This window comes from Colobus angolensis, unplaced genomic scaffold (assembly GCF_000951035.1).
Source record: "Colobus angolensis palliatus isolate OR3802 unplaced genomic scaffold, Cang.pa_1.0 Scaffold18, whole genome shotgun sequence".
Taxonomy (NCBI): Eukaryota; Metazoa; Chordata; class Mammalia; order Primates; family Cercopithecidae; genus Colobus; species Colobus angolensis.
This window is the reverse complement of record NW_012114932.1, coordinates 6,475,648-6,488,109: the sequence shown is the minus strand read 5'-3', so window position 1 is coordinate 6,488,109 and position 12,462 is coordinate 6,475,648. Positions and strand designations below refer to the sequence as shown.

The window sequence follows — 12,462 nt, the reverse complement described above, 5'->3', positions numbered from 1 at the left end:
TTTTTATTCTTTAAGAGAAATGGGGAGAAGAGGGAGAAAAAGAGAGGAAGGAAGAAGTTCTACAGGCCTGAGTACTACATGAGAGGAAACATTTACTCAGTTTGCCCTTATGAAGCTCTGGGACAGGGCTGGAAGGGAGCTAACAAAACTCAAACATCTGTTTGAAATATAAGTATTTTAACAATGTATTATTTATAATACATCATTATAAAAATTAAAATGTTTTAATTACAATGCTGACACTTTATTCAAGCACTAATCTAAGAGATGCAGTCACACTATACTCTCAAAACACAAAAATGTAGTGATTTTCTTTGTAGTTTTTAACTGCAGAACACTTCATAATTTTTAAAATGAAACCTGCAACTCTTACAGTATCTTCATGGTTTGTATAGTGAAGTAAAATAAAACAACAAGGATGGCGGAAAATACTTACTCAATTTTCTGCTGGAGTTGTTCAGAAAGCTTTTTATTTTCTTCCTGTAGAGTATTCCTTTCATTCACTTAAAAACAATTCGAAAAAGAAGGCACATAATACATTTATATTAACATCTATGTCAGGCTTTCAAATATGTCAGCATGTATGAAGAAATTAGTACTTCTAATCCTAAATCATAATGTTTATTCAGGGTTAACACTAGTGTGCAAAACTAATTTGTTACTAGGTAGGGGGTACTACATCTCACATCGTGCCAGTTCCATGTAACTGATTAACTGATAATTTTATGTAATGCTTGCAGGCAAAAGAGAGTACTTCATGTACTAGGGAGTATAATTATTCATACTGAGGACAAGAAAGCATTCCATCTGGTTACTCAGTCCCACTAATTTCAAATACCATTTTAGCAAGAGTCACTTATCTTGAAATTAATTTTTTTTTTTTTTTGAGACGGAGTCTCGCTCTGTCGCCCAGGCTGGAGTGCAGTGGCCGGATCTCAGCTCACTGCAAGCTCCGCCTCCCGGGTTTACGCCATTCTCCTGCCTCAGCCTCCCGAGTAGCTGGGACTACAGGCGCCCGCCATCTCGCCCGGCTAGTTTTTTGTATTTTTTTTAGTAGAGACGGAGTTTCACCGTGTAGCTCAGGATGGTCTCGATCTCCTGACCTCGCGATCCACCCGTCTCGGCCTCCCAAAGTGCTGGGATTACAGGCTTGAGCCACCGCGCCCGGCCTCTTGAAACTAATTTGATCATAAAAATAAAATAGGCCGGGTGCGGTGGCTCACAGCTGTAATCCCAGCACTCAGAGGCCGAGGTGGGTGGATCACTTGAGGTGAGGAGTTCGAGACCAGCCTGGCCACCATGGTGAAACTCCATCTCTACTAAAAACACAAAAATCAGCTGGACGTGGTAGTGCATACCTGTCAGCTATTCAAGGTGGAGGCAGGAGAATCTCTTCAACCTGGGAGGCTGAGGTTGTAGTGGTCCAAGATAGCGCCACTGTACTCTAGCCTGGGTGGCAGAAAGAGTTTAAAAAAAAAAAACCACCAAAATCGCTGAATATCAGCGTAATTTTTATAACAAGCACATTTATCAAATCAAATTTTCTTCTTAGTCACACTCTACGTTTCATGAATAATTATGGTATCAGTAACTTAAATATATCCATTGAAGCACTATCTGCTTGTTTGAATCTCTACCAAATTTTCCTATCTATATTTATTTAATTTATAAAGCAGAAATCCAGTTTTGGGCTGTAACTTCTACTGGAACCAGCAAAAAACTCTCATCAAAGTTTAGTATGATGTCACTGGTTAAGCATGTGCTTTAGTAAAAGAAGTAGATCCCAGAAATCAAGTCACAGTAAATACAATGAACTTTTACCAAAGAAGGTTAATCATATTCTAAAATTTGTTAATAATTTAGTGGTTTATAAATCTAAACATATTTTCTTACATTGAGTAAATTTTCTGGACTATCTACAACATGTGAAGTTATTAAACTACTTTTGTGGAGGATCCAAAAAAAATTAAGATATAGACAGTGACCTAAAGCAATGTGCAGTCTATCAAAGGAGACAAGATATTACATAAACATGTTTTATAGGTTTAAAAGTGACAAGGGCATTCGAGAAGTACAAATAAAGTACCAAGGAAATGTCCAAGGAGAAAGAGGTTACTTTGGGCCCTTGAGAAGATCAGGAAGGCATTCATCAAAAAAAGGGCAACTGAGCTGGACAGGAGACTATTCTACAGAGATAATCAGTGGAACAAAGAAAGACTGGGTATAATAAATGGTAGAAAGCTTTCAATAGCAGGTTAAGAAATTAAAACTTTATCTTACAGATTACCAGGAATCATTTTTCATAGATGAATGATGGGAAGACTGATTTGTTAGTACATATAGTATATACCAATGTGAAAAGAAAATATGGACAAGACAAAAGTCAGGTGGTCTTTAAAAGAAATGAGTATCTGGACCTATGTAGAGGTGGATAAATAGGAAGTAAAGACCAGTACAAGAACTGTAAGAGGCAGAATCAGTAGTATTTGGCAACTCATCCTTTGTAGGGTTGACAGAAGTCAAAGATGACCTTAGATTTCTGATTAAGATGGTTTACTTGATTTTCCCTCTCCAAATCCAAATAAAATGACAACACTCTAAAATAAGTCTACTGGAATATTAAAAAGCCAAAAAGGGTATCACTAACAGATCAGAACTATAAAAAATTTCTGAATTATTTAAAAATAGGCTCAGGTTGATGGTAAAATCCAACAAAAAAGGGCCTTTAAAAAGGGAGTTTTCCCAGCAGAATCTCACATCAATTCTAGTACCAGGGGCAGCATGGCCCACAAACTGCTAAATGGGTAAACAAAGGGTGCCTAATAGTTGCCCTTAGGCTAAAGTCATGAGGATAGATCTCTAAAAGTTTTGACATAGGAGTCATTAATAAATACCGAGACAAGAAAATCAGAGCAGCACTTCCAAGTAACTTAGAGTAGACACGAGAGAACGTACTTTCACACTCAGAAGACGAGCTATCCATACAGAAAAGGTCTCTAGCAAGGCGTCTTTCCCTCCCATTTTCAGTCATTAGAGTAGGGTCCCTGTAAGATTTACTATCAGCAAAGCAAGGATTCTCCCTTGGGCTAATTAAAAGGTAATTTTACTTAAAGGTAATTTTTTTTTTTTAACAAGTGTCTAGCTAAAAAAAAGAAAACTACACAGAAATGAAATACTGGGCAAAAGCAGCATGTAAGTGGAGAAGAAGATCAAAGTTAAGTGCTTTAAAATTCTTGTATTATTCAGAAGAGAATTAAGATATTAACTTTAAAAATGCATGTAAGGCGGATCAACTGAAGTCCGGAGTTTGAGGCCAGCCTGGCCAACATGGTGAAACCCCATCTCTACTAAAAATACAAAACTTAGTTGGGCGTGGTCACACGTGCCTATAATCCCAGCTACTGGGGAGACTGAGGCAGAAGAATTGCTTGAACCCAGGAGATAGAGGTTGCAGTGAGCCGAGATAGCATCACTGCACTCCAGCCTAGCGGAAAGAGACTCCATCTCTTAAAAAAAAAAAAAAGATGTAAAAATGATTCAAAGCATCCTAGTTAATTCTTTGATCTTTTCTTTTTTGAGAGGGAGTCTCACTCTGTCGCTGAGGCTGAAGTGCAGAGGCGTGATCTCGGCTCACTGCAATCTCCGCCTCCCATGTTCAAGCAATTCTCTGTTTCAGCCTCCTGAGTAGCTGGGATTACAGGCGCCTGCCACCATGTCCGGCTAATTTTTGTTTTTGCTTTTTTTTTTTTTCTTTTTTAGTAGAGATGGGGTTTCACCATTTTGGCCAGGCTGGTCTTGAAATCCTGACCCGTGATCCACCTACCTCGGCTTCCCAAAGTGTTGGGATTACAGGAGTGAGCCATAGCGCCTGGCCTAATTCTTTGATCATAATAGAACCTTGATAGCAGAAAAACTGAATGGACAAAATGATATTTAAATGCATGCTCCCCAATTAAAACATTAACATATCAAGTCTGTCTGTTTTAGAAATTAAACATTGGGGCTGGGTGCGGTAGCTCACAACTGTAATCCTAGCACTTTGGGAGGCCGAGGTAAGCGGATCATGAGGTCAGGAGTTCAAGACCAGCCTGGCCAACATAGTGAAACCCCGTCTCTACCAAAAATACAAAAAATGATCTGGGTGTGGTGGTGGGTGCCTGTAATCCCAGCTACTTGGGAGGTTGAGGCAAGAGAGCTGCTTGATTGAACCAGGAGGCGGAGGTTGCAGTGAGCAATGATGCCACTGCACTTCAGCCTGGGTGACAGCGTGAGACTCCGTCTTAAAAAAAAAAAAAAAAAAGAAATTAAACATTGGTTCACCCTAGAAAAGCGATCAGTAAAACTCACTACATGAACAGATGCTAAGAATTTTATAAATTCACAATTAAGCAAAACTTAGCAAAAGAGGCACAGAAGGAAATATCCATAACTTAACTTCATGTATCTACTAGAAGGCCACAGCACACTTAAAATGTAATATAGTCTAGTCTTCCCTTATGTATCAACTGCTATTCTGGGCAGTATCCTAAAGTCCCTTAGGCCAATAAAGTATGTAAAGAAAAACAATCACCAAAAGAAACTAAAAATTGAAAGAAAAGATGAAATTGTCACTATTTGCAAATGATATTTTTACCTAGACAATCTGCAGCAAAATAAAGCTAATGAAAGAAATCCTTAGTCATCTTCCAACGATGGGGTGAGTTGGAGGGTGGGGTGGTTCCTGACTAGTGAGACTGAAGCAAAAGTTATTGGGTGGGTGTTTGAAGAAGCTTTTTTTTTTTTAAAAAGACTCTCCTGGCATGCTCATTTCAGCCTTTTGCTGCTGCTTCTTCCTTCTTGTATGAACACAGTCACGAAGACTGAAAAAGTACCTGCTATCTTTTGACCATGAGACAATAAGCTTGAGGATGAATGCCTGCAAACTCTAAAGATGGTAAATTTCTTTCTTTTTTTTTAAACGGAGTCTGGCTCTGTCGCCCGGGCGGGAGTGCAGTGGCTGGATCTCAGCTCACTGCAAGCTCCGCCTCCTGGGTTTACGCCATTCTCCTGCCTCAGCCTCCTGAGTAGCTGGGACTACAGGCGCCTGCCACCTCGCCCGGCTAGATTTTTGTATTTTTTTAGTAGAGACGGGGTTTCACCGTGTTAGCCAGGATGGTCTCGATCTCCTGACCTCGTGATCCACCCGTCTCGGCCTCCCAAAGTGCTGGCATTACAGGCTTGAGCCACCGCGCCCGGCCAGATGGTAAATTTCTACTTCACATTCCATGTTAAAAATTCCAGATGGATTAAATATGCAAATTTATGTGTGTATGTGTGTGTATACATATATCGTATGTACAAAGATTGGAGAATATTTTTATATTCTTGGGGGTAGAGAAAGCCTTCCTAAACAAGGTAAGAAAATATACAAAACTTCCACATCAAGTAGTTAAAAATGAAGTCAAGAGGAAGCAAGGTAGAAAATATATGCACAATATATCTACCAAAGTGTAATAATCCTTCTATAATACATAAATAACTCTTAATTAAAAAATACAAACAGGCCGGGCGTGGTGGCTCAAGCCTGTAATCCCAGCACTTTGGGAGGCCGAGACGGGCGGATCACGAGGTCAGGAGATCGAGACCATCCTGGCTAACACGGTGAAACCCTGTCTCTACTAAAAATACAAAAAAAAAAAAAAAAACTAGCCGGGCGAGGTGGCGGGCGCCTGTAGTCCCAGCTACTCAGGAGGCTGAGGCAGGAGAATGGCGTAAACCCAGCAGGCGGAGTTTGCAGTGAGCTGAGATCCGGCCACGGCACTCCAGTCCGGGCGACAGAGCGAGACTCCGCCTCAAAAAAAAAAAAAAAAAAAAATACAAACAACAAGTAGGGCAATTTAAGACTGGGCAAAGAATAAATAAGCCATTCACTCAAGAAGACGATCATATAAAATAATACTTGACTGGAACAGTAACAGGGAATGCCAATTTTAAAAAGGTATAATTCTTCACCCACCAGATTGATTATTATTAATACATTTTTGCCCAAATCTGAAGAGGATGTAAGAAAATAAAAATTCTCAAACATTCAAACAAAAAGTTGAACAGTCCATTAATGTGACAATAGCTAAAAAACTGACACCTACACTACAGCATACAATGCAGCCATTTAAAAAAATGTTGTCTTATACTTTAACACCTAGACAAGCTTTTTTGGCTCTATTTTAGATAATGTTGCTGGAAATCTATTAGATATGTAGACATTACTGGAGATTATTTCCAGTAGTACTAACAATAATATGACTCTGGATCTCAACTACAGTTGGCCTTCTGTGAGTTCTGAATCTGTGGATGGAAAACATTTGGGAAAAAACAATTCTACAAAGTTCCAAAAAGCAAAACTTGAATTTGCCACACATCGAATACATTTAATTCGCACAAAGGAAGTGATGTGTAGAGACTGAATTTGGTATTATAAGCAATCTAGAGATGATTTAAAGTACGCAGGAGAACGTGGGTAGGTTATATGCAAATACTATGTGACTTTATATAAGGTACTTGAGCATCCAAGGATTTTGGTATGTGTCAGGGTCCTGGAACCAATACCCTACAGATGACAAGGAACAACTATATATTTATTGAGATGTAACAGTTTTCTACTCATTGATAATATTCTTACATTCCTAAATAAATATATGCACATGTTCACCCATATACACCATAGAATCTATAGACATATTAACATGTAAAGACTTCCAAGACATAGTTTAAAGTGAAATAACACATTAGAACACAAAGTATGGTATGATCCCATTAAAATTAAAAAGAGAAGGGAGGGAAGCGGGGTCTAACAAGGGACAGAGACAGAAAAACCTGGACCTGGATAGATACGTATCAGACTATTAACAGTAGTTACCTCTGGGAGCAGAATAAAGTTATATTCTTTCTTACTCTTTTAAAAACAATGAACATATATTCAATATTCTTACTTGAATAACCAGAGGATAGCAATATAATTAACAGAAAAAAATAGAAGACAGAATTAGTTTGGAAAAGAAGATAATTAATTAGATTTTGAATATATTGATTGTGAGCTGCTTATGGGAAATCCAGGTAATGGTCACCCAAAGAAATAAATAGTTATGGCCGGGCACGGTGGCTCAAGCCTGTAATCCCAGCACTTTGGGAGGCCGAGACAGGCGGATCACGAGGTCAGGAGATCGAGACCATCCTGGCTGACACGGTGAAACCCTGTCTCTACTAAAAAATACAAAAAAACTAGCCGGGTGTGGTGGCGGGCGCCTGTAGTCCCAGCTACTCGGGAGGCTGAGGCAGGAGAATGGCGTGAACCCGGGAGGCGGAGCTTGCAGTGAGCTGAGATCCGGCCACTGCACTCCAGCCCGGGTGACAGAGCGTCTTGCTCCGTCTCAAAAAAAAAAAAAAAAAAAAAAAAAAGAAATAAATAGTTATAAGAGAGTAAGATTAACAGAGTATTAAAAGAATAAAAGAAGGCAGCTAAGAATGTAGAAAAACTCTACACTCAATAGGTAAGGAGAATAGAATAAACTGAAAATAGTATACTTATGAAAACAGTATGTCATAAATATCAAGAGAGAAAACAAGTGTAGAACACTAAATTTTCTGCTGTGTATTTAACTTTACTAAGTATTAAGGTTACATGAAATAAAGAGAAAACCAAAGAAGCAAATACGGACATGTCCAAAAAAAAAAAAAATTGCTTCTTGTCTTAGAACTGATGACTTTAAGACCAATGTGGACAGTATTTGCACAACCTTTCCGTATCCTATTTCTTACTAAATTAAGCATGAGATTAAATCTACAAAAAGTACAAAAAAGGACATTTGAACTTTTACTAAATAAGGAAAAATACATGTAAACAATCCATTTAATTACAATTAATTTACTAATAGGTCTTAACAACAATACATTGTATACTTTAAATAATTAATACATGAAGAAAGGAAACTCACTAAGTTCTGTAATGAGTTTAAGATTCTGCTGCCGGATATTTTCAAACTCTTGCTGTTTTTTCCGCATATGTTCTTCAGTTACTGCACAGCGATCACATAATCCTGCTCTTAACCTATGAAACAAAACAAAGTATTTTCCATCTACTAAAAGAGATTTCTATTTGAATTCCAAGACTTTTATGAAGATTTAAGAAACTGAGTTGGCAAATACTGGGAAAATCAACTAGATTAATGATGTTATTATACCTTCAACATATTCTTACATAAGAAATCATGTTATACCACCATTTTCTTCAGATTGCAATTCTATAAAAATCTGCCAGTTTTAAACTCAATCTAAGGGAACTTATTTATTGAAGAAGCTGACCTTGTTTTAATTTATTATGGCCAAAATATGAATCCTAGTCCAATACTGGGGGCAGAATTATACCTGAAGCAACTTTGCAGCTGCTTTGCTCAGCACAGCATATCACCCATAGTGACTGTTCAATAGTATTTTTGATGAAAAATTAAATTCATCAAAATTTATTTGTTAATATTGGCAGGGTGCAGTGGCTCATGCCTGTAATCCCAGCACTCTGGGAGGTTGAAGCGACAGGATCACAAGATCAGGAGTTTGAGACCAGTCTGGCCAATATGGTGAAACCCCATCTCTAATAAAAAATACAAAAATTAGCCAAGCATGGTGATGCTCGCTTGTAGTCCCAGCTACTTGAGAGGCTGAAGCAGAAGTATCGCTTGAACCCGGGAGGTGGAAGTTGCAGTGAGCTGAGATTATGCCACTGCACTCCAGCCTGGGGCACAGAGCAAGACTCCGACTCAAAAAAAAAAAAAAATTTTTTTTTTGGTCAATATTGTTGAATAAACGTCAAGAAATACAAGGGAGGAAAAGCCACCTCATATTTTCCTTTTGGCATAAAAAAATTATTAGTAAAAATTCACAATGTATTATATAAAAAAAATTACGGGCTGGGCGCAGTGGCTAACGCCTGTAATCCCAGCACTTTGGGAGTCCAAGGCAGGTAGATCACAAGGTCAGGAGATCGAGACCATCCTGGCTATCATGGTGAAATCCCATCTCTACTAAAAATACAAAAACTAGCTGGGTGAGGTGGCGGGTGCCTGTAGTCCCAGCTACTCGGGAGGCTGAGGCAGGAGAATGGCGTAAACCCGAGAGGCGGAGCTTGCAGTGAGCTGAGATGGGCCACTGCACTCCAGCCTGGGTGGCAGAGCAAGACTCCGCCTCAAAAAAAAAAAAAAAGAATTCAGGAAATATATTCGAATATATATATATATATTTTTTGAGATGGAGTCTCACTCTGTCACCCAGGTTGGAGTGCAGTGGTGCGATCTCAGCTCACTGCAAGCTCTACCTCCCGGGTTCACGTCATTCTCCTGCCTCAGCCTCCCGAGCAGCTGGGACTACAGGTGCCCACCACTATGCCTGGCTAATTTTTTGCGTTTTTCATTGAGACGGGGTTTCACTGTGTTAAATAGGATGGTCTCAATCTCCTGACCTCGTGATTTCGTTTGCCTCGGCCTCCCAAAGTGCTGGGATTACAGGTGTGAGCCACTGCACCTGGCCTGAAGATAATAATTTCAAGTCAATAACTAAGCCAATAAGATAATAAGTATTTAAGCGTTGGCAGAGCACAGTGGCTCACGCCTGTAATCCCAGCACTTTGGGAGGCCGAGGTGGGCAGATCACCTGAGGTCAGGTGTTAGAGACCAGCCTGGCCAATGTGGCAATACCTCATCTCTACTAAAAACAAAAATTAGCTGGGTGTGGTGGTTCATGCTTGTAATCCCAGCTACTTGGGAGAATGAGGCAGGAGAAATGCTTGGAACCCAGGAGGCAGGGATTGCAGTAAGCTGAGATAGTGCCATCACACTCTAGCCTGGGTGACAGAGTAAGACTCTGCCTCAAAAAAAAAAAAAGAAAAAAAGATAGTATTTAAGTGTCTGTGGAAGTCACAGCATGGTAGTATATGCCAAGAATTTTAAAATAAATTAGAGATAAAACATGAAAAGTATACCACTAAAGCAAAGCAAAATAAAAGAACACAGACTTTTTTTTTTCCTTCTTCTTTTTTTTAAATGAGATGGGGTCTCACTATGTTGCCCAGGCTGGTCTCAAACTCCTCAGCTCAAGTGATCCTCCCACCCTGGCCTCCCAAAGTACTGGGATTACAGGCATGAGTTACCGTGCCTGGCCAGAACCCAGACATGTTTATACAAAAGTGAAACTCATGTGAAACAATGTTGATATAGATGTAAAAATAAAGATAGGAAGTCATATATAGCATTAATAGAATCAGAATTTCTAGAATGCATGAACAAACAGCTAGGCATCATGATTTACATGGAATACAGTTTGAAGACAGGAATCAGATCAGAAGCCTTAAAATCACACTGTATAAAGAACACCACTTAAGCAAAGATGGTAAAGTCAACACTTGTATCTATTTCTGCTTTCTAGAATCTCATAAAATTAAAGATATATCTATATTTTAAAGATACAAACACATGAGGACAAGAAGAATGGAAGAGAAAACAAAACAAAGAAACGAAAGCAAGGCAGCTGGTGGGCAAATAGAAAGTGACCTGAGAGGGGCCGGGCGCGGTGGCTCAAGCCTGTAATCCCAGCACTTTGGGAGGCCGAGACGGGCGGATCACGAGGTCAGGAGATCGAGACCATCCTGGCTAACACGGTGAAACCCCGTCTCTACTAAAAATACAAAAAAAAAAAAAACTAGCCGGGCGAGGTAGTGGGCGCCTGTAGTCCCAGCTACTCGGGAGGCTGAGGCAGGAGAATGGCGTGAACCCAGGAGGCGGAGCTTGCAGTGAGCTGAGATCTGGCCACTGCACTCCAGCCTGGGTGACAGAGCGAGATCTCAGAAAAAAAAAAAAAAAAAGAAAGTGACCTGAGAATGCTAAATCCTAAGCCAATGATGCGAAAAGCTGAGAACTGCACTGTCCAGTATGGTAGACACAGCCACATGTGGCTATTTCAATCTAAATAAATAAAATAAAAATAAAAATAGAGCTTCTCAGTTGCAGATAAGTGCTCAGCAGCCACATGTCTACTTGCTACCATATTGGACAGTACAGATTTAGAACATTTCCACAATCGCAGAAAATTCTATTAGACAGTACTGACCTAGAACCAACCTGATTCACACTGTAAAATTCCCAAAAGGCTCAACAATTTGTTCTGGGAGTGACTGATTAAAAGCACGTTTTAAGAAATTATTATACGAACATTCTCTCCTATATTCTGAGCAGTCAAGTGATTACCCCTTTGACACCCCAGCAGCAGACTGGAGGTTTAATCTTTAGTCAGTCTAAAACAGTGTCTGGTCTGGGAGCCATGAGGCTCAGGACTAGGAGTACAATAATGAAATGAATATATATACACACCAAATTCTCAGATTCCAGCATAGGCCCTCATCATCTACTTGGCTCCAAGAACACTGGGAGTCAGCCCTATTACACACTCGAGAAAATGCAATTAAGGAGTCTTCTCTAGGAAATCTGAACAACGTGACACAAAAGACCTAAAAATACTGACATTAGGGCATCTTCAATGAAACAGACCAGCCAGATCATTCTAACATAGAAGCTCACAGTCTACATAGCTCTATCCATGAACTCAGAGCTTCCAATTACTTTGTTCTCATCTCTTAAATATAACAAATAACCAAGTATCAAAAGGCATCGGAGAAACGCTTGTAAATTATAAGAAACCAAAGCAAACAAAACATTAAAAAAAAGAAAAAAGAAAAAAATCTGTAAGAAATAATAAGCTATACAGAAAGAAAAAGAAAAAATGCCAATGCTATCATAATCACAATCAAAAAATTATAAAGAATACGGTAAGCCCTCACTTAACACGGTTCTCGGAAACCGTGACTTTAAGTTAAACGATGTATAAGCAAGCTAATTTTTTCCTCTCACTGTTAAAATGAAACAATGTCAAAGGAAAGGATGTTATTCGAAGGTTGCTGTAGGTCATTTCTTTTAAAGTTACAGTCTCTAAGAATCTAGCTACAATGTTAAGTGAGGAGGTACTATATTCTAGAGGTAAGAAATGATGTGAAAACTATGAGATGAGAATGGGATTGCCATAAAAGGAAATATTCTGAGAACAAAAAAGAGACTTTAGAAATTAAAAACAGTATCCAGGTGTGGCAGCCCATGCCTGTAATCCCAGCATTTTGGGGGGCTGAAGCAAGAGAATTAATCGTTCGAGGCCAGGAGTTCAAGACCAGCACGGGCAACACAGTGAGATCCTGTCACCATTTAAACAAAAACCAAATAAATAAATAAATTAATGAATTAATTAAAAATATTAAGAAAGACAAAACTATGGGCCGGGCGCGGTGGCTCAAGCCTGTTGTAATCCCAGCACTTTGGGAGGCCGAGACGGGCGGATCACGAGGTCAGGAGATCGAGACCATCCTGGCTAACACGGTGAAACCCCGTCTCTACT

The 12,462-nt window shown here is 39.4% G+C and overlaps 1 protein-coding gene across 1 annotated transcript in view; it reads right to left on the bottom strand.

Annotated features, from left to right (window-relative positions):
* The window catches only part of RBBP8 (retinoblastoma binding protein 8), a 106,433-nt gene that overhangs the window by 56,805 nt on the left and 37,166 nt on the right, over positions 1-12,462 (bottom strand). The window contains exons 5-6 of the mRNA XM_011939246.1: positions 7,971-8,083; positions 437-503 (exon numbers count right to left, since the gene is read on the bottom strand). Of these exons, the coding sequence (XP_011794636.1) occupies positions 437-503; positions 7,971-8,083 (180 nt within the window). The remainder of the gene's footprint in view (positions 1-436; positions 504-7,970; positions 8,084-12,462) is intronic.